Here is a 26,826-nt window from a genome sequence, read left to right on the forward strand (position 1 = left end):
AAGTGTTCCCTATTCTAAAGTGTTACCGTTTTTTGTTTTAACTTTGTACCTTTATTCTGAGACTGCACTGTTATTTTAAAAATATATACGAAAAAAGATAATTCAAGTAGAATAAGAACAGTTTTTCTTTGCATTTTTGAAAAGTTTTGCGTACGCGCAGCAACATAGTCAAAATGTTGCATTCACATGGATCCACGAAAATGACTAAAACACTGTATTATGCATACCAGTAGATGGCGATGTCACTTTCTAAAGAAACATTTCAATTAATTAATTTATTTAATATAGTTTACATCATGACAATACTGGTATTGTTTTTAAAAACTTTCAAACTGGTTTTAAAAAGTATGCGTTTTTAGGCACCGTTTAAAACGCCATTGTCAAGTAAATAAACAGCTAAAACGGATAAAAGGTTTTCTGTTTTCAGTGGTGTAAATGGCCCCTTAGTTTAAAAAAATTAAATAAAAAATTTAAAATGGCAAACAGCCAGGATCAAATGTGATGTGCACTTTAAATAGTATGTTACACTGTAAAAAGCGATAAGCTGACTTAACTTAAAAAAATTGAGGAAACCTGTCGCCTTAAAATTATTAAGTACATAATAATTTAAAAAAAAAAGTTAAGTGAACTTGACAATTCAATTAACTTATTTTTAATTATCATTTACTTAAAAATTTTAAGGCAACGGTTTTCCTCAATTTTTTTAAGTTAAGTCAACTTATCACTTTTTAAAAGTGTATACATTGGTGCATAATGTTTCTTCTGCTCTGCTTTGGTCCAGTGTTCAAGCATTTCAGAATGAACATTATTTCTGACAGCACTGAATCTACTCTATGCTACGAGGAAGCCAAACCCTATCAGAATGTATGGACTGGGCTGTCAGTGCAGTCTCTTCGCTGCCCAAACTACTTGGTCAGCAATAGCAACATCCAGCCCAGTTTTTTTTTTCTACAGAATATATATTAATGTTGGACTCTTGCCTGTTTCCATTGTAGGAGGTCTTGTAGATGGGTGTGTGCTGGATCATCTCGTCCGTGTACACCGGTATGCCGGCCCGCACACACTCGTGCGAGCACTGTAAACTGTCGTTGTAGGCGGTGAAGATGTCCACCTTACTGGGCACGCGGGCGGGCGTGAAGTCGGTCAGGTTTTGACAGCTCTCCTCTTGCTGGTTGATCTTTCTCTGGTGGCTGCTGTGTCGGCCATTCCCGGACTGCGCACAACTACAAAAACACGCACCAAATTCACAAAGCCAACATAAAATCATACCTTGAACCGCTGTGTCTGTCCTACATTTAACGTGGACTGGGGAGGCAGACACAAACAGATTTAGCTCTGTTCAAAACCTAGTGAGCCTCCTTGCTGTGCGTTTTCTAAATAGGCATTCTGATTGAAATGGAACTTCATAAATGACTGATCTGAAATGACTCAATAAAAGTTGATTTCAATGTAACAACTTGTGAAGATCAGCTCGATACGTTGGCATAAATATATATAGCACAAACAAATTTGGGGTAAAATAGTGTTTCTAATGATATTTACAATTATTTTATGTAATTTTATTTATTTTTACTTTGTATTCTTTAGTAATGAACCTTTCTCTTGTATCTATAAAACAGTCGGTTTCTAGTTGCTTTATTTTAAAAATTTATATTACTACCAGTAATATTTTCTGCAGTATCTTAGATAATGAACATTTCATTTTTTAATTATTTTTTAAATTATTTAAATTATTTAACATTGTATTAGTATTATTGTTTCGTATTGTTTTAATTATTTGCATTTTTATTAGCATTATTTTTATTATTAACTGTTTTTAGAAATAATTTTATAATTGTGAAGGAGTGGATGCCCAGCTGCCAGATCCTTCATATTGATATTAATTATATTATTACATTATTTCTTGTTTGACTATTAATCAAGTTATGGTAAGAGTGAAATGTGTAACCTTATGTGCGCTTAAGAAATATTAAAGAATCCTGCTTTATTCTATATTTCCACTCTCTAAGACAGGGTTCCTCAATAGGCGAAAAAAGTTTGGCCCGTGTTAATTTCAAATAAGGTGGCATGAAAATTCAAACGCAGCATCAGAAAGCAACATTAACTTTATTTTCAAGATCTGAGGTAAAATATCTATTGTTGCTTTCACTATGGCTATAAACCGCACGCAAAATAATATTAATATTAAAACTCGCATGTGACACTTTTAACATTGAATAAAGCACATATTCATTACCTGAGATTATCACTGTCATATTTTGTATGTTGTTTCTGCCGTGACGTCGCAGAAAATTAAAAAAAAAACATTTCTAAAATAGAATTCCGTGTCGCTTATTGTCACGTGTCGCTGTTGCGGGTGGTTAGGACAAAAATTATATTGAAAAGATACTTTTTAATCGCGTCACGTCTGGTTGGGACAAACGGTGTTACAGTTTGATCCCCGCCTAAAGAATCTAAGTGTAAAAATATTAATGCTGACAGATCTAATAACTGAATCTGTAATTAGGGAAAGTGGAGAGAAGAGATCCAGTCTGGATCAGTTGATTTGCATGGCAGACATGGAGATCCAGATTTTTTATTTGTTCATTTGTTTTTAATATTCAACAGGCAAAGTTCTTCTGTATCTAAATGAAAAAATGTTCATAATTGTTTGAATAAAACAGACTACTGGGGGAAAAAAATCTGAATATTTATCTTGTGACCTTCTTGTGACTATTTTAACAAGAGCAACAGTAATATAATAATTGTAATAATAAGAATATATATATATATATATATATATATATATATATAGGTCAGTGGCCCTTGGCTTGGTATTGTTGGCAGAATTCGGCCCTCGGCGAAAATTAATTGAGGAACCCTGCTCTAAGATGATGACTTCATAGTGTGTGTTTGTAACGAACCATTACCATACTGATAAAATTCTAGCTAGGGCTAGGCGGCCTTGAAGTTCTGATAAGTGCTCTGTTTGTGTTTGCTGGTAGCTCTCTTTCTGTGTGTTAGAAGAATGTCTCTGCCAGTTGTCGCCATCCTGACCAAAAATAGGTATCCGGAAGACACCCATCTTGTATGATCCCTGATCGCTGACGTCTGCCCATTCAGATGGAGATATGCTTGAAGCGTTTGCGTCCATATGTGGAAATTTATCTAGGTTTTAGAACCAATCAGAATTTTGCTGACTGATGTATTGACGCAATTAGCATCCTCTGTTAGGGTATAATTACTGGTTTTTCTGTAATGTAAGCAGAGCAGCCTACGAACTCGAGTCTTGAAGCTGACTTCTGCTGATGAAACTATCTTCAGTAAATTTTCTTCATTTTTGATCGAATCTCTTGACTTCTGGTCTTCATTCAACACACCTGGTCCGATGGTCTTTACTGTAAATTCCCCTACAATTGAATGAACTTTTACTTTATGAAGATAAAGCTCTCACATTCATGTTGCAATGCACTCTGGAATTGCTCTTTCTCTGCAGAAGATTCATACAAATTCCAAAAGAAGGTATCTTAGGTACTTTAAAATGCAGCCTACGAAGGAAGCTCAACAGGTTTGGGAAGTAGCTATTGTGTACGAGTGTCCGGATTGCTTGGCGCAATAAGGGGTCACTGTCCACATTGACAGACAGAGTGATAGAAAAGGACAGATTGAAAAGATAAACAGACTGAGGGACAGGAATAGGGAGAGACAGACAAGAGGAACACAGACAGAAAAACATTAAGACACCGTGCTGAAAGAAAAGAATGTTTCCTACCAGTTTTTAAGGACTAGAGTAGTGATCAAGGCTGCAACGATCATGATGAGGGACACAGTGATGGTGATGATCTGGTGAACAGCCAGACCTAAGAAGAGAAAAAAACAACAAAGACAGCATAGTTATCAATGTCTCCATGGCAACTCATGTGAGCGCCAGTGCCTTTTGTAAGGTATTTGATTGCAATAACACTGATTCTGCATCTTAACATGCATCGCTCTATCTGTGCCAGCGTAGCTTCTTCTAAGCCCCGTCTGCCACCGTTACAGTAATTCAATTGTTCATTTGACCATTTCACAAAGTCTGGAGCATGAAACAGCTTGACTGGGAGATGATGGCAAGCACACCAGCTGGCTAAAGGTCAGCAAACAACAATTAATGCAGAACAAGAACTCTCTGTTCCAGAATAAAGAGCGTCACAAGAACTATGAGCTACGCTGTCTTTCTCACCCCGTCACTCCTGAATGGATAGAAATGAAACCCCGCGGGGAGCCGCAGTTACGGACTTTTAGATATAAAGAGTGCCACGACTTCCATTTCTTGCTGGAGCTGATAAGAGGGAAGGAAGCAATTTTATGGATTTCCCCATCAATATTAAAGTGTTTGTGTGCGGGTCTGCGAGGAACAGCAGCATCCATATTAAACTATCTGGGATATGAGAATGCGGCACGGCGTGGCGCATTTATGTGAGTGGTTAGTTTACGGGACCTAAGGGAGTTCCACGGTTCCAGCATTAATTTATTCACATAACCATTTCAGAGTTATAACACTAGTTAACCTTAGCTCACCTAGCACAGTAGCTTCACATGGGGCTAAGTGTCCAACTCAATATGCGACAGAGTATATGAACGTGGACTCATTTGCTGTGTATAACGTTATCTTCACTGGAAACAACAGGGGACCTAAAAATACAATATACTGTATTAATTATGAAGGAATTTTTCATATAGATTTTCCTGTATCTTGAATTAATGTCCATAAAATTAATAGATAATGTCCTGTCCTTTTTTTTTTTCCTTTTCTTTGCAGTGTTCGTTAAATGTGTTTTTTTATATTTATTTAAAAGACATACATCTATTTTTTATTAAAAGACATAACTTTCAGAGTTTATTACGCTGTGTCACACAATAGCGATTCATCTGTAAATACATTTATGCCACCTTTGTGCATTACAAATAATGAGTACAAGATCAAATCTGTGAAAATGATACTTATTGTGAAATATGAGTAGTTGGCATGAAATACTTTTGGGACATTGACATTTAAAATAATGTAAAAAAAATATTTAGCTAATTCTTTTACAGTTATTATGTATGCTGGTGTTATGATATATTAATTGAGAGACTAAGTGCAATATTTGCATTTATGCAATTAGCAGACGTTTAAAAAATAGAAAAAAAAGCAGCGTCAAAGAGCCTCAAAGATGAATACATAAACATTTATTTATATAAATAATTTATTCGTCACACCACAGGACTCTTTAAATTAATTAATGAATTAAGGTGAATGTGAAAAACAAAATAGAAATGTAGCCAAAATATGCACTTATAAATCCTTATTTTAGTTTAAAGGCACATTTTATGCATCAACTAACCATATTTTGCATCTTCTGTCATGAACATTTGAAGCTGAAACAAGATTTACTTTAATGCATGCTGACTAGATCATGCTGCGTGAAATATTTACTTTCAGGAAGACATCAGCAGCATCTGAACAATAAATAGTCTTCCTTGAATTGATTTTGGAAATATTTGGGGTGGCCAGAAAAAAAAAAAGAAGTGAACAGTGTTTGTCAGTAAAAAAACAAACAAACTCAGAACTATAATTTTTTTATCCTTTGGAGAAAAAACCCCCTAAATAATACATTCCGCCACAGTCCCCAGTTTGCAAGCACCAAACCATCGGACTGTTTGCATTATTCAGTATATAGTAATAAAGTAATATTTCATTTCAAATAGCATCCTCTTCCTAATGCATTTGTTTTATTTAGCTAACAGGGCAGCAAATATAAGTGCTGCTTGTGCTACAGTATGTGTGTGCGTCTGTCAGTTTCCACATCATTTTCCTTTCTAGTGGCCTTGTGTTAGCCATGTCTCATTTTAGAGTCAATTACAGGAATGTCTCAGTGCTGGCAGGAAGGGCCAAGTTTCGCTATACTGTGTTGCTGTACAGAAAACACTGGACTGGTTTACTTAACCCTGCCGACCTCTGGGATGCTGAGCCCCTCAAGTTCTGGCTGAATAATCAATACTAGAGAGCGAGAGAAAAGAAAAAGAAAGGGATATAAACAGAAGCGAGACAGAGAGAGAGAAAGAGAGATTTTGTGCACGTGTGCATGTTTACAAACCTGTACATGTATGTATGTATGTATGCGTGTGACATTAAACATCTGGGCCAGTTTTGACAGATTACATTATCCTCGAGGGCCAACAAGCTCTGCTGAGCTGTGCTCCTTATGGTACATCAAGAGCGTATGAAAATTAATTCCCAGCAAACTCCTCATATTAACTAGTCTTATTTCAGCAACCATACTAATTGAGCTGACTAAATATTTATGTCTAGGAAAGTAAACTGTAATGTGACACTTATTAGACTGACAATCAAGGTGCTTCAAATACTTTTTTGTAGCTGAACAAGAACTGCAAATAAAAGCAATTTTTTTAACAGCATATCTACAACCAATTTAGCCTCATTTCAGTTTTCAAGGCCTGTTTCAGATCGCATATTTTAGTCAGAATTATTTTGTTAGCTTTCTGTTTGACGCGAACAAGCATGCTCTTGTTCAGTGAAGTTTAACGGACTCGCTGTCAGGCATCATTCAAGTTTTAAGTACTATTTCACATCACGTATTAATAAGAGTGCTGCAGGGATGGCATATCTTTACAGGCCAAAATCCAGAAACGTTGTAACATTTTAGCACTTTTGGTTCCATCATCCTAAAGTCAATGGGTTTTTGGATAAATGCCTGAAATAAGGTCTTTGCTTAACAAAAGCTCAAGATATTTTCACTTTTTATTTGATGACTTAATATATTAGTAAATGTAAATTAGCAATTCCCCCTTGTGATTTTTTAAGCTTTTACTCGTCTTGAAAATTTGTTGCTAGCAAGTGGCTAAAAGCAGCTTGTGCTTTTGCATATTATTCAAACACAATCTTTCAGGGAAAATGTTTTTAAATAAAGACTGATAAAGATGTTGGAAAAATTGGCAATTGAACAAAACTTACTTTTGTTGGTCATAGAGCTTATTTTCTGCATCAATCCATAAGGCATTTGCAAAATCTGATTGGGTTTTCCTGAGGCAACCAGGGTGATGCTAACGTCTGAGTTGACATACAAAAATATGTCATTACTGCAGCACTCTATGTTTTAGTCAGAAATATTGTGCTCCCTTTCTGTGCACAATGCACAATTCAGTCAGACTTGCGCTTGCTTGGTTAAGTCTGTGAAGTTTGCTGTCATTTCTAACATTTACGTATATGGAAATAGCTGCCAAATGCATTGAACAGCGCACACATCTGTCAAAGCACCTAAAAGGGCAAGTCGTGTTACTTTACACTTGTGAGATTGGTTCGTTATCATGTTTTTGAACATTTTGCATCATGCACATTTCCCACAGCAGCTCAATCTGTGACCTCTATTATTTACATGTGTTTTGTCCATAGAAATGCATTTTTCAGTACTGTAAAATGACGGCACTAGCAGATGTCGCACAGTGTGCAGACCAACTAATTAATAATGAAATTTGTTCTTGATTATTTATAATTAATCAATCCATCTAACAAGGCTGTGTGAACTGATCTTGAAAAAAATATGTTCCAGTGCAGTTTTGATTTATTATAGGCAGTGCTTTACAGGTTCCTTGTTTGATCTAGAGGAGAATTCATTAAGGTTCACAGGAGTTCAGGCACTTGTTTACTTCATATTGATGTTCTGACCCTTCCTGATTGCTTAGCTGGCACTATGACTGATGGAAGCATGCAGATGCATCTGGGAAAAGCTCGCCTCACTTTCCCTCCCTGTGTTCTGCGTCCGGGTCAGTGCTGGATTAATTTTATCTCAGTCCCTGGCCTGAGCACTGCTCCTTGGCATGGAGTCCCCCAGCTACACCAACACATAAACATATCAGACAGCTATTTAAATTTCCCTCTCTCTCGCGCCGTTCCTCTCACTCTGAGATGGAAGGCAGCAGATTGAATTGAGAGAGTGTGTCGGGTGATATATTCAGGTGTTTATGCATCTGTGAAATTTTATGAGACGAGCTCTTCGTCCTCGACCTTGCTCTGAGTCAGAACTCTCGTTGGCTTCTTGGCCTGTTGTTTTATGTATTGATTTCAGCTCGAAAGATTCATTCCCCCCATTCTGTCACACCGAACCCATCACATTTGTGTAATATAGAGCTTTATAATACCAGAGAAGACGAATGCAAATGTACCCCCATTATATTCTTATTACTGCCACCCAGGCAGAGAGAACAGGACGTACATCACCTTGTCTCACCTGGACCTGCAATGAGAGAGATAGGCACACCAATTCCAATCAGGGAAAGTGTCAAAAGAGGAAAGCAGCCTGGCGCTGAGGTACCAGACACCCTCTTTCCTGACTCTGCCAGTGATGGAGTCACCTTGCTTCAGGTGCTCGGGGTGAGCCTTTGTTTCCCTGGGCGCCTTGCCAATAATCAGGACAAAAGAGCCCAACCCTCAGAGGCACTGTACTTCCCAAACTTCCCAAACCGCAAAGACATAGAGTCCTCACGCCCAGAGATACTATTAAACGTCTCTACTAGAACAAGCTGAACTGTTAAATTATTTCCGGCTGTTGTTTGTTTCAATTGTACTAAAGAGTTCAAAGTTGGCTGATTAACATGACCCTGTTAGCCTCAATTAACAGCCATTCAAAATTTGTATCCTTTTAAATACAACATGAAATGCAAAACTGACTGCATATGGTTTCTTAATGAACATTCCTGGTCTTATCGTGCAGGTGTCATAAGTGCACGTAATTCCAATGAAAAAAGAAACGTTTGTTTTCATAATCTTTCATCAAAATTTAATAGCATATTCAAGGTTGCATGAATAGATGAAAAAATATTAATTAATTAATCAGGGATATTGTGTAAAAAAAAAAACAACAAAAAACAAAAAACAGAGTGGGCATTTATAGTTAAGTGTAAAATTTTGAAATGGAAAAAGAACTTTAAATGTAAATTTTCTTTATAATTAGTCATCAATACAGTTTAGGTTTGTAAAATAGTTTACTGAATGTTTAGCTTTTTAGTCAAATAATTAAAATATCATAAATAATAATAACTGAATTTATATATCTGCACAAAATATCACAGTAGTCAGTAATAATCTGAATACTTTGTTACATTTGGGGGAAAATAATTATAAACTATATATAACTATGAATATAAGAAATACTATAATAAAAAAAGGTTAGTAAATACTTTTTTGCACTACAAAAGAAATATAGAGCTGTGTTTATCCTCCACTACATCCCCTGCTATCAATAATACTATAAGACATTTTTCATTATCCAATCAAATTCTCATAGATAACATCAAGTCCTGTTTTGAATATGGAAATACACTGAACTGTGTCACTGCATATGCCATGTAGTGTTGCCTTTATGATAAAAAAAAAAAAAAAAGTAGCACCAGGATGTACAAAAAACATTAACAAAGATCCACTAGTGGCCAGTGATATATAGCAGAGTAAACTGGTCCAGATAAAAAATTAGGCCTAACAAAGTGAAATGTCATGAGACTACCATTAAAATAGGACAGTAGTGGAAAGAAAAGAGAGTTAAAAAAAAAAAAATAAAACCAGGACAAATATAAAACCCAAATAGCACCATTTTAACAGACAGACCTTGAAAATATATGCAAAGGAGACACATACACAGGGGGCAGTATTTTAACTGAAGGTTATGAGTTTGTGCTGCTGGGGCCCCATAGAGCAGAGACCACAGAGGCAGACACTCCTTTATGTACCTAAAGGACATTTAGAGGTTTGCAGCGGGACATTGTATGGATCTGTCAGCTAAATGCTCTATTAGTGCAGCCCAGGCCTGGCATCTGCAGCTACAGATGGCTGTAAAGGGCTAGTGAGATGGAGTGGAAAGGAGATGCCTTCACTGAGTGCTTTCAATCATGTTGTGGTTTGGCTAGAGGAGTACTCATGGCAAAGCAACAGCTTTGACTGCACATTCAAAAGGCAAGAACATGAAAGTGAATAAAAGGACCTTTAAAATTTGTATGCAGGAGTATCCAGATCCTTCAAACTTCAAATGAACTGCTGTGCGGCTGCCAAGTTTAAATTGACTTTACAGGAGCACCAGTCTCACCAAAATCACACCTTGGAATTAGTTCGGTGCAAATCCCAGCACTAACACCAGAGATTTTTCACAGTAATCTAAGAAGTCGATTTAGTTTTAATGGGAATGCAGTAATTTCATTATAAGTGAAATCTCAGAGAGAAAGAGAGACAGACAGCAGGAGCATGAGGAGACAGAAAAATCATTTTTTCCATGATGACTGAGCGCTATTAAAAATGTTCTTTTTCACTGTGTGTTAAAAATGATTAGTCTATGCATATATTCTCTGCGCATGCAGAATCTCAGGGGTTTAGGAATCTATTTTTAAATCATTTTCCAAAAGCAATTATGCATTTTCTGTAATATGGGGATTTGCAGTGAAAAGCCAAATTCAGAATCTAAGTCCCCGTGAACCTTTCAAAGGGGCTTTTTTAGTACCATTAGCCCCTTTTATATTTGATATATTATGATTTCAAATCAGAACAAACAACTTTAACTGTTTCTTTTTGCACACTTTGTGTTGCTCTATATAAGAATTTCTATGCACTTTTTTATGTTTTTGAAAGAAGTCTCTTATGCTCTCTAGGCTGCAGTTGTTTGATTTTTTGTAAAAAGTCAAATTTTAATATTGTGACACATTATTGCAATTGAAAAATGACTGTTTTGTATTTTAATATAGTTTAACAATGTTATTTCTGTAATGGCAAAGCTGTTTTTTAAAATTGAGAAATCATTCTAATCTGCTGATTTGGTGCTCAAGAAACATTGATTTTTAATATCAGTTGATAACAGTTAGACATTTTTTCAGGATTTTTTAATGAACAGAGAACAGCATTTATTTCAACTAGCACCCTTGCTGAATAAATTTAGTAATATCTTTCATTATGAATTATCAAGTAAAGGGAAAAAATATTTTATCATTGGCTCACCGTCAAAATTTCTTTCTTTCTTCTATGGAACATAAAAGAAGATAAACGTCTCCATACAGTCACTATGAGTTCACTGCTGTTTTGAACCCCACTGACTTTCATTGTATGAGCAAAAACAGTTGAAACATTCTTCAAAATATCTTCTTTTGTGCTGTACCCTATGTTCCAAAAGAAGTGTGATGTAACAAAGCACTGATGCTTTAGAATTCAGCGCAGGAACAGAACGTGTTTAGTTTCCCAATTTATGCTTCATGGCCACTGAATATGAAAAGTTTTAAAAGCTTGTACACCGAAAAATGGATGTGAATGAGAGGCTTCCACTTATGAATGGAATCGTAACTTATTCATGGGCGATAATAGGAATAGCAATACAAGCACAGGCTTTCTCATGTGTAAATCCTATTTGCTCAGTACATTATTTAAAAACTGTTATTTCTGCACCAGTTCTCCTCTCGCAGACCAGTGAAAATGACTAAATCTCCATCAGTTACATCCTTGTGCTCTTTGTGAATTTACGTTTGATTGCATCAGCTTTCTGTTCGCAGAGCTGTTGACTCCTGCTGAGTGCCCCTCTCTCATTCATTTGTGGAAACGGGCTTGATGAAAATCTTTGCCAACCCACCGACAACCACAAACTGCAAATATCCAACTCTAATTTTGAATGCATTGGCTCTGTAGAGGAGGGAAAAGGGTTTGAAGTCTTCCCTCCCCCGGGTGTTAACCTTCTCCCCCCTTTGCTCCGTTTGTTGTCTTCCCACACGCCCCACCTGATCGCGGGAAAACTCTCATCGCACCTGCTGATGGTTCACGATTGCCAATTAACGAAGATGTCAAGATGTCAATCTCACTTGACTTCCACTGAGCTACAGCGTTCCCAAATCCTTACTGCAAGAGCAGAGCGAAATGGAGAGGAAAAAGCGAAAGAGAAAGACAAGGAGGATCAAAGGCAATTATTCTAAATGCCTTTTCCCAGTGTCAAAGGCTCCCCTGCATAATTCAATCGCTCTGTACAGTGCGGGAGGGAGAGGTGGTCAAAGTAGACTCTATGATTGTATTACTTAACAGATAATGAAGTTGTCCTGGATGGAACTACTTCATGGCTGTCTGTCAGAGCGGCCCTGTGAGCTTATCACGTCTTTAAAAGGTTTACCTCGGTGAAACCAAACGGCCCTATTGGATGAACAGTTTTGAGAAAGAAGGCACTTCAAACATAATATAGTTCATGTATTACAATGCAGGTAAGACACATCCCTAAGGGGCCTGTGAATGAATTTAGCACACCTTTGACAGGGAAAATGTCGCCTTTTAATAAAACTGGAACACATCAAAGCAATAACTTTAAAGGACCGACTTTACCTAAAGTTAGTGCATTTGAAAACATCTCACAAACCCAGTACTGCAGCTACAATACAAGGTCATCCAGTGGATGCTTTGTGACCTAACATTATGTCTTACTTTCACTAGCCACAAAACGAAAAAACTTCCACTACAGCCAATTTCGAGGGTAACATTTTACAAGTAGGGTAAATGGAGGTAAAGCGCATTTAACCTTTTTTTGTTATCTTCTGTATAATGATAGTGTAGATCTTTATCTATTTAAAAAGGTAATAATAAAATGCTTTAATGTTTTATTGTTGCATTTACACCACAATATCTTTTTCAAGTTATGCACTTAAAAAAAAAAAAAAAAAGTGTGTAGTGTGTGTGTTGTAGTATGAGAGAATTATGGGTACTGTAATTCTGGTAAGTGTGTCATGCTTATCAGTCGGTATGTTGACATGCACATTAAAAGTCTGATTTCAGTTAGACTAAATAATACTGTATATGTTTTTAAAATGTCATGTCTAAATGAAGTCATACCTTTTAAATATAGCCTATACTGTATATCATATCATCAGACTACACTGTAAATAAATCAAAGATTATTGGAGCACAGAAAGACAGCATTTTCAATACAAAAAAGCCTGGCGAGTAAAAGCAATCCAAAGTAATTCATTACTTTACATAAAACAGTTACAAATGTAATGTAATTAGCTACTAATTAGTTACTGATTATAATGAGAAATGCGACATTGTGACACATTATCCAGCATTTCCAAATGATGATTACAACTATACCTGGGTCTCGCATATTGTCCCTCAGTAAAGTAGAACTTATTGTTGTTTTTTCTACAGGGGAAGGATTAGATGAGAATATGCATTTGAGTGGAATGTAGAAACGATATTTCCGGCTCTCCAGTAATTATTATAATTCTTATTTTACCATTGAACACCCTTCATTGAACAGAGCGTTATTGGGAGTTATTAGGATGTCACAACATAATTTCACTAAATTAACTAAAAAATTATTTTTCCAACCATTAACTTTTAAGCACAGTCCGGCTTGGATAAATGCATAATTTTGTCTTTTCCTTATTAAATGTTCAATTAACCTTTGAGCCTGGGGAGGTGATAACGAGCTTGGAGTGCTGAGCAGCAGGACTGTAAGGCATTTTAATCAACTCGCGCACATCGTTAACCTGATGGCTCCATCTGTGATCTTCATGGTACACTCTCAGAAATAAAGGTACAAAAGCTGTCACTGGGGCGGTACCTTTTCAAAAGGTACATATTAGTACTTAAAGTGTACATATTTGAACCTAATAGGTACAAAAGTGTACCTTTTGAAAAGGTACCGCCCCAGTGACAGGTTTTGTATCTTTATTTCTGAGAGTGTAATGCTAGCATCTTAAATGGAGACAAAGGACACACACACACGATCACACAGGTATGCACTGTGAACATTATAATACCTGGAGAAATCTTTGTTTATGGGTGCTCTCCAGCACTCATAATAAAAAAATGTTCTAAGAACATTTTTGTAATGTTCCTATTAAGGATAAAGATGTCCAGTTTTTAAAAACATTTCTTTTGTTATATGAACATTAAGGAAAGATTCCATTCATAAATTTGCAAACATTTATGGGAATGTTACTTTTGAATTTTCTTAGAACCTTCTGAAACAAGTAGTAACATTTAAAAAATTGTTTTAAAAAGTAGTAATGCATACAAAGTAGGGATGGGCGATATGGCCAAAAAAAAATATCACGATAATTGTTTTCATATCAGTCGATATCGATAATTATCACGATAAATGTAAAATCTTTATTTTTTTAAGTTTAAAGCCAGATTTTTGCAAGTGAAAGTTGTAGAAACCAGACCATTAATAGAAAAATGTATTTCTTAGTTTCTGCATGTTCTAATATTGTTTCAAATCAAGAAACAGGTTTGGGTTGCCTGATAATATTAATAATAATAATATCACTTTTTTGTCTCTTAGAAATGCACATTTGATAGTATAGCTTGAGTTAGGATGCAGAGGTAAATTTTTGTTCATTATCAAGATCAGTAACATATGTAAAAAATTTAGCAACCTCAGTTTTATATGGTTAAATTTATTCTGACCAAGTGTTTTTTTTTTTTTTTAATTAAGCATTGGTCTCCCATAGTAGCATACATTTAAATCATGATAAACACAGTTAAAACTACACATATAGCACCTCAATACCATGATAAAAATATATATTTTTAAAGTAGCCTATTTGTATGAAAAACAGTAACGTTAGTCTAAAAACATTAAGTATAAATTCACACATGCTATAGCTTAATCACAAATATAATTGCATACCATTACTCCTGTAATAAAATTCATTGTGAATATCCCACACTTCTGCCACAATACCATGGTGCAGTGAGTGTTACTACAGTAAATCCATGGTAAATCATGGCGATGTGTAGATTGAAAAGCCTTCTGACTGTCTTGTTGCACACAGTGTTTGTTCTGTTTGGCTTTAAACTAGTTTAAATCACGGAGTCATTTGTGCTCATCGCTGAATTCGCGCTTCACACTGGATCTCACAGCGCTGTTTAGTGCTCGCGTGACCGAATATACGCATCTGCTCTGGTGAGCTCGCGCCGCGCGGCAGGTTGAACTTTGATCCGAGCGGATAAACGGTCCGCGTGGCGCGATTCAAATCAGTCGCGCTGTTTCGTTCATAAACATTATATCGAACATTTATCGAACTCTTCATATCGTTTTATCGAGGAAAATATCGCGATAAATAATCGTTATTATCGTTATCGAATTATCGCCCAGCCCTAATACAAAGTATAAAATAATTGATTAATTGTGGGTTCTTTGGGTTGGTCATCAATGGAAAAAAGATGCTATTTGTAGAACTAGATTGTGTAATTACGGTTCCTACCAGCAGGGGCTAACTGGGGCAAACCTTGACCCCTCTGAATGCACACATAGACACATACACATACACATACACACACACAAACTGATGGGTAAACAGCTGAATCATGTTTGGTCTGCAGCGATAAAATCTTCCCTGTGCTGTATCAACAGACCCGCAAAGTCAAGGCTGTCACCAGCAGGACTAATACGTGACTCTAAAATATAGTCTAGTCAGCACTGAGCTGATGGAGAGAAGTTCAGACTTGATGCATTGCACACAGTTGCGAAGCAATGGTCCTTGGGGAAAAGCCTGATATAGTTCATCATTAAACTGAGTGAAAGGTTTCTAGGCTGTCTTGGATGCTGGCTATTAAAGGAAAATTAAAGGGATATTTCATTCAAAAAAATAATTTATGTCATCGTGTACTTGTTCCAAGTTCATACTTATTCCAAACTTGTGAGACATTTTGCAGAATGTCCAAGCTGCTCTTTTTCAATATAATGAAAGTGGACTTTCATAGATTATAGCTGTTCTCACAAAGTGCACAATGTATATATAAAAGTCAAACAGTTATGTTGACCTCGGCTGCATTTATTGGACCAAAAGACGGCATAAAACTGTATATTGTGAAATATTTCTAAAATTTTAATTAACTTTTATTTGAAAATATCAATATGATTGTAGAAAACAGTTGTGCTGCTTCATATTGGTGGAAACCATGATAGACTTCCATTGAAATGTATGGAGTGAGACTGATGCATTAACAGTAAAGACATTCATAATGTTACAAAAGATTTCTATTTCAAATAAACTGAACTTTTTGATCATCAGAGAATCCTTAAAAATTTATCATTTTCATTTTTGGGTGAACTACCCCTTTAAGAGCCCTGCAACAAACTCAGCAGAGATGGGGACAAGTCACACATGTTCAAGTCTCAAGCAAGTCCCAAGTTCCTACCATCAAGTCTCAAGCAAGTCTCAAGTCACAGTACAAACAAATCAAGCAAGTCAAGTCAGTGGCTCACCTCAAGCAAGTCAAGTCGAGTCCTGATAAGGGTCAAGTCAAGTCAAGTCACAGTACAAACAAATCAAGCAAGTCAAGTCAGTGGCTCACCTCAAGCAAGTCAAGTCGAGTCCTGATAAGGGTCAAGTCAAGTCAAGTCACAGTACCAAACAGGAACAAATATATTTTTGCCACACGACCTTATTCATTTTTCCTCAGAAATTTACTTTTTTAATTATACATTTTAAATAATAATGTTTTAAATATAACATTTTGAAAATAGGCAAAATACTACTTTGTATACCGATAAGTCTGTAATTGAGAATTTTTTTTATAAAAATACAAGATAAAAATATGTATCTCATATTTATGTTATATTGAGTTTGACCATCCTAGGAGACAAAGATAATAGATGTTTGAAAATGATTTCACATTAAATATCTCCAGTGAAGACTGGGATTCAGTCTGGGAGCACGCTAAAGAATTTCAGTGTGTAACAAAACATGCTATTCAATTTTAAATAATATGCTGACTACAAATCACCCCTTATATCAGAAATAAAATGGACCCAAAATTTTCATCGGATATAGACACCCTATTTGGACTGTTTCTTTCACTTTGCATGATTGCCTACATTGTTCTTGAAAACTATTGTCATCATGGCTCAAAACAACAAGCCTATTGCTGTTAATGTTTATGTATCTTCCCCTGTAGCTTATCCATTTCTTTGATTTTATCTTAATAAGAACTAAATTGACAACTGTGCATTTAAGGTCTGCCTAAGCTTTTTTTTTTTTTTTTTTTTTCGTTTTTGTTTTCTGTTTGTTCTGTTGGAAAAATAATTAATTAAAAAAAAAAAAAAAGAATATAGAAATATGAAATTAACTGATAGACCAACTCTATGACATTAATGCCACCAGTAAGTGGTGGCAAATCACAGCTTTATCACAGAAGTGTTCACTGAATCGATTCATTCAAAACAGTTAATTCGTTCATAAACAAGCAAGAATGGGCCACTGAATCACTCAACCGATTCGTTCAAATCCCTGGATTCGTTCAGTATTCAGTGTGTTGCCTAGAGACGCGCGTAACTCTAACTAAGCTGTGGACTCAACTGAACTGTTGGCAGCCGCGCTGAAAATATTACTAAATATGGTAAGTTATAAATATAAAAACTCATACTAGGGCCATTTTGACAACATGTCTTGGATTTTGGGTTCAAGAGAAATATCACTAATCGATAAAACACTGTGGTTTTCAACTAAAGAACACGTTTACATACCTTTCCTTTATGAAGTGGTGACGTCCTGGCTTTGCAAATGCATAACGTTACAGTTTCGAAGTGTTAATCCAAACATCGCGAGCTTCTCTTGCTCCCTGTATTTGGCGCGCTGTGTTCCTGTGCTCGTGCAGTGTCATGAACTGCGCAGACTCGGAACACCTCTGCCGCGGGTTCAGTGGCTTGCGTTTTGTTTACCAAATTATGTCGCAATGATTTATAATAATAATTAGAGCTGTTATAAAGTCAAGTCCTGCCGAGTCATGAAGGTCAAGTCAAGTCTCAAGTCACTGGATCTCAAGTCCAAGTCAAGTCGAGTCATTTTCTTTATTTAGTCAAGCAAGTCACAAGTCCTTAAATTTGCGACTCGAGTCAAGTCATGTGACTCGAGTCCCCCACCTCTGAAACTCAGTGATAGTTAAGCATCTACAGTACCATAATGAAAGGAGTTAATGCTGTCGGTGTCCTGGATTTTAATCAGGCATGTGAAGAGTTACACTGACCTCCATGCACTTCCCATGCTTTGAAATGAACTCTGCTGAACACCCGCTCGTATGCATGTCTAATGCTCCAGTTTTGTATTCACAGCCTATTGCTTATTTTCCCCCCATTACTTTGCATGTCAGAAGCAGTTTAGTACTGGTGCAGGTTTGCGAGAGGCTAAATTTACCCGGGCTGCTCGTTGAATGAGGAAGCGGAGGGATTTCACCTTGATAGGTATTTCGTTTCATCAGACAGGTTCGGCTGTAGCTTGACAGAGATGGATAATTATGGCATGCCTTAAGGGCACTACATAGGACTCGCTTTCAGACTATATATGAAAGACATTCCAAGGCAGCATACTACGTAATGCATTGATATTTTAGATACTGTAGATCTAATACCATCAAGAGACACCATGCAGCATTTGATGTTGTTTACTACTCTTTCCATGTGGACAGCGTAGAACAGATTTATTCATCAGGGATTTACTTATCAACAAGCTTTTTCCATCTGTAGTTCCATCAAGTTTGAATATTCTCAGGTTGCTTGTTATTTGTTAGAGTCACTGACGAGTGACTTGCCATATTTTTCTTCCTTATGGCAAAATAGCACTTAAAAGTCAGCTACGGACTGTGTGCAGCAAACAAATTATTCAATTGTCACGCCTCGGTTGTATTAAAACTGCAATTAACACCGGTATTCTTCCTGTTCACCAGATGATTAAAATATGCAAAAACACCGCAGCATTGTCTGTATGGGCCTATTACACTTGCTTCCACACTCAGAAGCAAAAAACACAAACCAGTCAAATGAATTTAGCAGCAAATATTACATTAAACTGCTTACTGCACATACTGTGACAGCACGCTAAGAATGTGAACCACTACCTCAGGGTTGCTGCAAAACACAAAATAACTATTTACATTCAATTTTTATATAGATTATTTGTATTAAGCAAACTGTTAGCATAAAGTAGCACTGCTTAATCATTCTTGTAATGTGAACATCTTTGGAACAATAGAAATTAAATTGGGTCAAAGCTCAATTTTTGAGATTTTACAAAAAAATACTATTTCAGTTTTTCCACTTAACATTTTAATGTGTTACTTTCCATTTCATTGTAATTATTTACTAGCAGTTTCTGAGAGAAAATGGTTTTTAACATTTTCACCACAAAAATAAGAAATTTTATTCTTAGCAACATGGTTCTTTTTAAATGTATTGATGCTAACTGAATTCTATTTTAGAAAATATTACTGTATATGTATTATATATAAGTTTGGCTTAACTTAAAAAAATTGAGGAAACCCGTTGCCTTAAAATTATTAAGTACATAATAATTAAAAAAAAAAAAAAGTTAAGTGAACTTTACAATTCAAATAACTTATTTTTTTTAAATTATCATTTACTTAAAAATTTTAAGGCAACGGTTTCCTCAATTTTTTTAAGTTAAGTCAACTTATCACTTTTTACAGTGTGTGTATATATATATATATATATATATATATATATATATATATATATATTTGATGCTAACTGAATACTGTTTTAGCAAAACCTCAACAATGTTAGCCTGCTAGTTGCCATTGCCAGCTTGCAACAACAGTATTTAATACACTGCAGAAAACCAAATATTTTATGTTTAAAAGCCATAAAAACATATGGTCATAGTCAAAACACTTAAGATGATACATTGATACTGGTCAGATAGGGCACCAGCAATCAGGCCATCCATCCTTTTCAAAGGTGAGGTCATGCAACACTAATGTCACCAAACAGAACTGCAAAACTAATTAATAATAAATAAATAATGCAAAAATAACCCATTGATGCAGTCAATGTTATTATGTCCAACCCTATTTTCTATTATAAAAATATATAGTTGTGAACTGTCAGTTTGGTGCGATTGATATTTTGCGTTCACCTAGCCTTTATAAAGATCAGAAGAAATGAAGGAGGATTATTTGAACAGCACTTTAGAGATTAAGGGAAACCTCATGCTGGCCTTTAGATGTAATGACACTGCTGTCGTCACTCCAGATTGACTTCATTTTGCTAATCATTCCTGTGGTTAATGAGGCCGTGACATTTGATTGGAGGTTGACCTTTGTGCTGAAATACAATTCGACATGCATGGATGTATGTAAGTTTCCATTCAGAGGAGTCGTAAAATTGTTCTCGCTTGTATATAACTCACCATGAATCAAATTTTATGGGAGTCTTTATTGTTAATATCTTTCGCAGCTAATGTAATCTATGGCATGCCTAATGTGCAAAACTTGTGAAGATGAATAACTTCGCAATACAGCAGATCTGTAGTGTAGAATTGGGGATTAAAACTTTTTTTTTTTTTTTTCTGCATATCGGCAACGTGTCAGTTTTAGGGGTCATGGTATCTGTCTTTTATTATGTCTGGCGATGAACCACGCTTTTGTGTAAACTTAATTGTGCATTAAACTTTTGCCCACTTTGTACACTATAACAGATCTCAGTGCACCGCATACACAGATAGTGTCAAGCCAATTTGTAGAAAGTGTCAAGACACTTCCCCTTTTGCACAGATTTATGGAGCACAATAGTTGATCTACCCAGAGGACTTCACACTGAATGGATGACTAGCCTAATGCTGTGCAATACCAAACACAGAGGACAGATTGCAGCCTAATGGCAAACATGAGAGCTAATGCCAATCATCATCCTTCTAGGACAGAGAATAGAATAATCTCCCCAGGATTCACAAATACTACTGACGGATACTGAGGTTGCCATATGTAGGCTACACTGTCATGTAGTATCAAGGCCTAGATTATGCAATGGAGCCAAAGATGATAAATGTAACAGCAAAAGTGCATTAAAACCATCTTGCTGCCTCTGTGCCCAGTCAGTTAATGACTAAACAAGCAACATTTTGTATATGAAAACTGGTTTCAGGCTTCCGGGTCTCCAGTACATCCAGAAAGATTTAGAGATGATCATGATGCTTATTTCTCAGTAGAGTGTTGAAAAAATGCATTATATCAAAAACAGCCAAGGATGCAGAAAGGAAACTATGCTGTATTCAAAACGGGCCATTTAGAGTTGAAATGATAATTGCCTTTTAAATTCCAGTTAAATTCCTAAATTTTAATTGAAAATTGCAGTTCAAATTTAAGTTTTAACATGAATTGTATTTGAAATTGAAATAAAATTATTTCTGATGTATCATGTGACAATGAAGACTGGAGTAATGGCTGCTGAAATTCAGGTTTCTATGAATTGAATTAATTAATTGCAGCCTTGATTTAAAAATCATACCATATATGTATTACACTCTAATCTTCTGCCTGCTTAAGAAACTTTTAGCCACAAAAGCAAAACACACCTCCACTTTCACAAAACTTTCAAAATAGCCTATTAACCAATATTACAAACATTTAACACCAGCACATGTGTTATTTTGTCCATATTTGCTCATTTTCCATAATTATACAGCAGCTGAGGTTTTTCACAACAACATTTTAAGACTAAGCCAATATTTTCACCAAAAAAAAGCTAGCTAGATGCATGCTCTTGGCCCTTCAACAATTCAACCACCTTCTTTGCTGTAAATTGCCGAGCAGTTGTGTGCCAATTACAGCTTCGTGAGTATTTTCCACCCTCAGTTTTTCAAAGAACCCACACAGTATTTTTGATGCACTGCATTGTGGTTTGAGACCCAAAGACCTCTGCGCCATGTTCATGAATGACCTTAAACTGGCCGCTAAAAATATCTCTTTGTGTTTCGCCGCCTCTGAATTTTAAATACGTGATCAAACATAAGCTGATTAAGTATCTTACACGGATTAGAAAACAAAAGCTAAATGAAGAAACAGTTGCCATTCAGATTTATACCCTACCTGGTGTGTCCCCAAAAGGTTTCGGTGGTTTGGCAGTCACTCTGGAGTTGCTTGGCTGTGTGGTGCTGTGCCTCTTAGGATGCGCGGTTGTAATAACCGCATACGTCCTTTGGGGGCTGCGTGTGGTAGGGCTAGTTACGGGAACTGTGGTGGTGGAAGGGGCTAAAGAGGTGACTGTGGCATTCGGGGTCACTTTTGCCTCCTCCTCAAGCCCCTCGTCGGCCCCTGTAGGGCCCCAGTCAATAAATCCTGCCACTGTGGTGGTCCTCCCCTCCAGGGAGTCATAGCCGTCCCCTTTCAGCTGCCTCCGTGAGCGAGATAAATGCAGATTTAAATCAGATTTACTCCCCTCTGGTAATGCAACTGACTTCCCTTTGTCAGAGGGGCACTCCGTGCAAAGTTGTCGTGTTTGGAGTGACCTGCGGTTTTTCCGCCCCCACTGTTTGGCACCCCCCAGCTCCCCGTGATTGCCTAGTGATGGCAAGGGAGGGGGAACACCACGATGCAAGACACCCAGAGTCCTCAAGTACTGGCCGGTGAGCATGTCCCGAGTGGGCAGAGGGTACGGCTGCCGGCGGGGCACTGATCTGGGCAGTAGTTTGAGCGTGAGCCCTTGGCCTGCTGGTGCACACAGAGACAGATCCATTGTGAGATGGACAAGGATGAAGAGGATCCACATTCTACATCCCAGCATTCCTCCAGGTCTCCAAGCAACCATGGAACTGAAGAGCAGAGAAAGAGAGAGAGGGAAATCATCCGCATTGGAGAATCTTAATCAGTGCGTCTTTTATACATCACAGAGAGAGTATGCCGGCTCGGCAAAATTTACACAACTTCTTTGCCTTAAAGAATGTCTTATTAGATCTTTCAAGGACTGACTACAGTAGATTGGGCTTTACTGAACTCTTTGTAATGTCCTTACTTCCAACACCATTTTCCAGTCTAGCGATTTTCGCTCTAGGCTTCGTTCTGCTCTGTGACTCACTAAGTTCTCATAAATTGAACTCCAATATTAATTAGATGTGTGATTCCCCTTTAACAGCTAGATGCTAAAAGCACACTTCAATGTTGTTTTCAAAGACATTTACTTTCAAAGTCTTAGCCCGCACTCTTCAATTACTTTGCTTTGTAAACCAACGTTCCTCTGGCTGAATTGGTCTCATGGCACTTGCAACGTAATGATCATAGGTTTACACATACTAATAAAACGTATTGCTTGAATGCACTGCATATTTCTATGGATCAAAGTGTGCCAAATGTCTGATATTTATTGGAATCTCGTAAAATTAGAGTCTGAGTCTGCCAGTGATACAATGTTGGGCTACAGATAAAATACAAGTGCAACTATAAAGTGTATAAAAATAAAATTATGTATAAGAACTCATTTATATTATATTGTGAAAATTTTCTGAAATGAAGTAAAAAGTTCAAACTTCTCTCAAACTATATCCAGATATTTTGTTCCTTCCTTTTACCTTCCTTTTTGTCTTTTGAAAGCAGAATGAAATACAGTAGTCAACATTTGAAGTAGATCAAAATAGTTCATCAAAGTCGTCCTAAGACAAGAACGCATTTTGGTTTTAGGACATCTTTGATGAAAGTTTTGATCCACTTCAAATGTTGATTAATGTAGTATGATCAAATTTGGTGATTTAAATAATAATAATAAAAATACAAATAAAAATAAATCACATTTCATTATTATGACAGCCCTAAAAAAAGCATTTTGTACAATTTCTCTCAATTTTTCCCCCTTATTTTTTCATAGACACCATAGCACCCCCTTGTGGTCCCCTGGGGGTCCCTGAAACCACTTTGAAGACCTCTAGTGAAATAACAAACTCCTCAAACCACAAAATGTCCAACTTAAACTGTGATGGCTTCTTTTAGCTGAACTACTTCTTGAGGGGTGCTGTGTTTTTTTCATTTTTTTTTTCAATTCCAGAACCTCAAACACATTGAAATGAGCTGTCATACTCATATCTAGAAGCCAAGAATCTGTATTGATCCAGACAGAAAGAGTTCATCAAGGCATATCTGTAATCTTTTCTGTCCTTCGATAATATTGGTCACGGTCAAAGGCTAATTTAAAGGGATTAAAAAGCCCACACATGACCACACATACTACCAGTGGCCTTTCTGTTGCTGAGTTTAGAGATGACAATTTTATAGAATTATCTGACCCACTGGTGAACTGTCATGTCTGAAGTCCAACACAAAGTAAAATATAAGTCATACTTGAAAATTATATACTAAAATGGTTTATAAACCCACGAATAGAAAAGAATACAAAATTCCCTTTTCATCTAAAGAGCACTTTCATTTACCTATACTTAAGAGCTTGTTCGGGATGCTGCTTCATCTGTTCATGAATGAGATAGATTCCTCGAGCACACAACGAGAGGGCTCTCATGCTCTCCATTTTCCCCTCTTCTAGCCTCTCTTTACATTTCTCTCTCACTTTCCATTCGAAAAAAAAAAAAAAAAACGTACTTGTGGGATCTGGTCTGACTGAACTGGGTCAGGACCTTGGGTTGGCCACTCATCTGAGAGATTTTACCTCACTAATAAGGTCCTTCAATCCCATTGGGCTGGGCCCTGGGGGGCCTGACTCACACTCCCTGCGCTAATGTGTTCCATTAGAATGTAATTCCTGTCAGGAACATCATTGTATTTACTTAAGGAGACGTATCGGAACCGATGTTGTGCTATTAATGATTACCCGTCCGCTGGCTTTTGATGAAATTAGGTGGCTGCATTGTGAATTCAAGGAGGCTGCTGTGATTTTAATGAGGGCTAAATTAAGGGTCGCGCAAGACAGGGTGTGAATGAGAGTGAGAAACATTGAGGACAGCTTTACATGAACAACCCCTCCCCGCTCTTTACTTATAACGCATCAGCTACGATTCGGGTCACTTCAGCATGGCGCAACCCATTTAGATTCCACATTGTAATTCAACACGTTGCCCACAAAGCAAAGGTCTTGTTTATATTTAGATTTTTAAAGTAACCGATTTGAATTCACAGACTACAAACAGACACTTTCAGGGTTCAAATTGAGCTTTTTTTGCCACTCAAGCCAATTAAGATGACAGGCAAACCTCTTCCAATTACTTGCCATTCATATGAATGTTCTCTAAATTTGTGGTGACATCAACTTGTGACTGATTTAATTGCATTATAAATATAAACATATCCTGTCTTACAGTTCAACCCAAGTAATGTTAAAGTTCTTAATGAAACAACTGGCGAATTACAGTATTTTGTTTTATTTATTCACCGAATTTGCATTCTGCACATGTTTGCAAGACACTGAAAATGAGTAAATAAATTTAAAACAAATAAAAATAAATAAATAAATGAATGCAATAAATTAAAACTACAAGGGACAAAGACAGGAATAAAGTAGATGAATAAAGAAGATTTTCCTTTTGAATATTCATTAGGCTAATGTTCACTATGTTTGCAAGCTTGCATAAGATTTGTGCTTAGTTGCTTAGATTTAACAGCAGCACAAATATAGACTCAGTGGGAATATATCATTTCTTTTCTCATCCATATTCATGATAATGGGGAGAAATATATTTTTATTTAATAAATGAAAGTGTTAAAAGAACGCATTTCCTGACACAAGCAAGTTAAAAGAAGCAGCTCAGGAGTTCCTAAAAAGTTAAATGGAAAATATGCTATCTGAAAAAGCCTGAAAGAAAATGATAAGACCATCTCCTTTTTCCATCTCGCTCATATCCGCTCTGTTAAAAGTAAAGGGAATAACATTATAAACACCAACTGAACTGATCATGAGTTTCACCAAAGTCCTTTAAGGCCATCTTCATAACACCCCAGACAGCTAGTTCTAGTCGCATGCTGCAAAATAGACTCCAGCTCTGTGGAAAGCCAAGCTTACATTTCAAAAACATGTAACGAATTGCCAATAAATCTGCCAAAATGGTTTGAGAAACATGATTGTTTTAGCCCAAATCAGGCTAAAAATACACACACACACAAAATTGGCACTTCAGTGGTTCTTTGGGGTGGTTAAGGTACTACCACTGTCATACAAAGAACCCATTAACCCCTGTATAGTTTCTCTAACCCCTGTAAGGTTCTCTAATTCTCTTAGTTTAGCTGGGGAAAGGGTTACAAAAATGACATTAAAATACAGTTTATTTCCTAAATAAAGATAAGATAATGTGGTTCTCAATCTTTTTGACCATAAGGTCCTCCTACAAGGAAATATTCCAAGGCCCCCACTAGGGGTGGCGATATGGAAAAAATTTCATATCACAATTTTTCTTTTTAGAAATTTCACGATTTTATCACGATTCTTTGTCATGTTGGTTTTACTAATTTGCAAGTTGTCTGAGCATTACAACCAAACTAATTCCCCTATTATAAAGACAAAGCCTTTCAAGGAAACAAAAAAAGAAAGAAAAGAATGGCAGATATTTAGGCCAAAGTGGGCGAAGATGAAAAAACCTTTGTCATTATTTTATCTTTGTTATTAAAAAAATAAGAACAAAGATTACAACTACACATAATATACAAATAAAACAAACAGTGCTTTATTTTCAAATACAATAGGTGTATTTAGCAGCAGCGTTCAAGAAATTGAATGAACAAATATAAAAACAAAACACTATATAGACTGATTCCTAAAGCAACTGTATTAAAGTTCTTCAGTCAAGAATAGTGAGTGATTTTTCCCTTTGCGGGGTTTTTTTTTTTAACGTTAAAGGAATAGTTCCCCCAATCTGTCTGTCAATTCTGTCATAGTGTTTTATTTTTATACCATCATTTATTTACTCACTGAAAAGTTGTTTTAAACCAGAATGAGTTTCTTTCTTCTGCTGAACATAAATGCTATTTTGAAGAACGTGGAAAACCAAACAGTTGCTGGTCCACAGCGACTTCCATAGTATTTTTTCCTACTATCAAATTCAATGTGGACCAGCAACTGTTTGTTT

General features: G+C 36.4%; 1 protein-coding gene across 4 annotated transcripts in view; it reads right to left on the reverse strand.

Moving 5' to 3' along the window:
- The window catches only part of ajap1 (adherens junctions associated protein 1), a 96,212-nt gene that overhangs the window by 5,797 nt on the left and 63,589 nt on the right, over positions 1 to 26,826 (reverse strand). For 3 of the 4 annotated variants that reach the window (XM_058785103.1, XM_058785105.1, XM_058785106.1), the window contains exons 2-4: positions 21,860 to 22,581; positions 3,752 to 3,839; positions 981 to 1,223 (exon numbers count right to left, since the gene is read on the reverse strand). In XM_058785103.1, coding sequence (XP_058641086.1) covers positions 981 to 1,223; positions 3,752 to 3,839; positions 21,860 to 22,581 — 1,053 coding nt within the window. Of the gene's footprint in view, positions 1 to 980; positions 1,224 to 3,751; positions 3,840 to 21,859; positions 22,582 to 24,186; positions 25,415 to 26,826 lie in introns of those variants that run through there. The other variant, XM_058785102.1, reaches the window with a different exon arrangement.

This window comes from Onychostoma macrolepis, chromosome 08 (assembly GCF_012432095.1).
Source record: "Onychostoma macrolepis isolate SWU-2019 chromosome 08, ASM1243209v1, whole genome shotgun sequence".
NCBI classification, from domain to species: domain Eukaryota; kingdom Metazoa; phylum Chordata; class Actinopteri; order Cypriniformes; family Cyprinidae; genus Onychostoma; species Onychostoma macrolepis.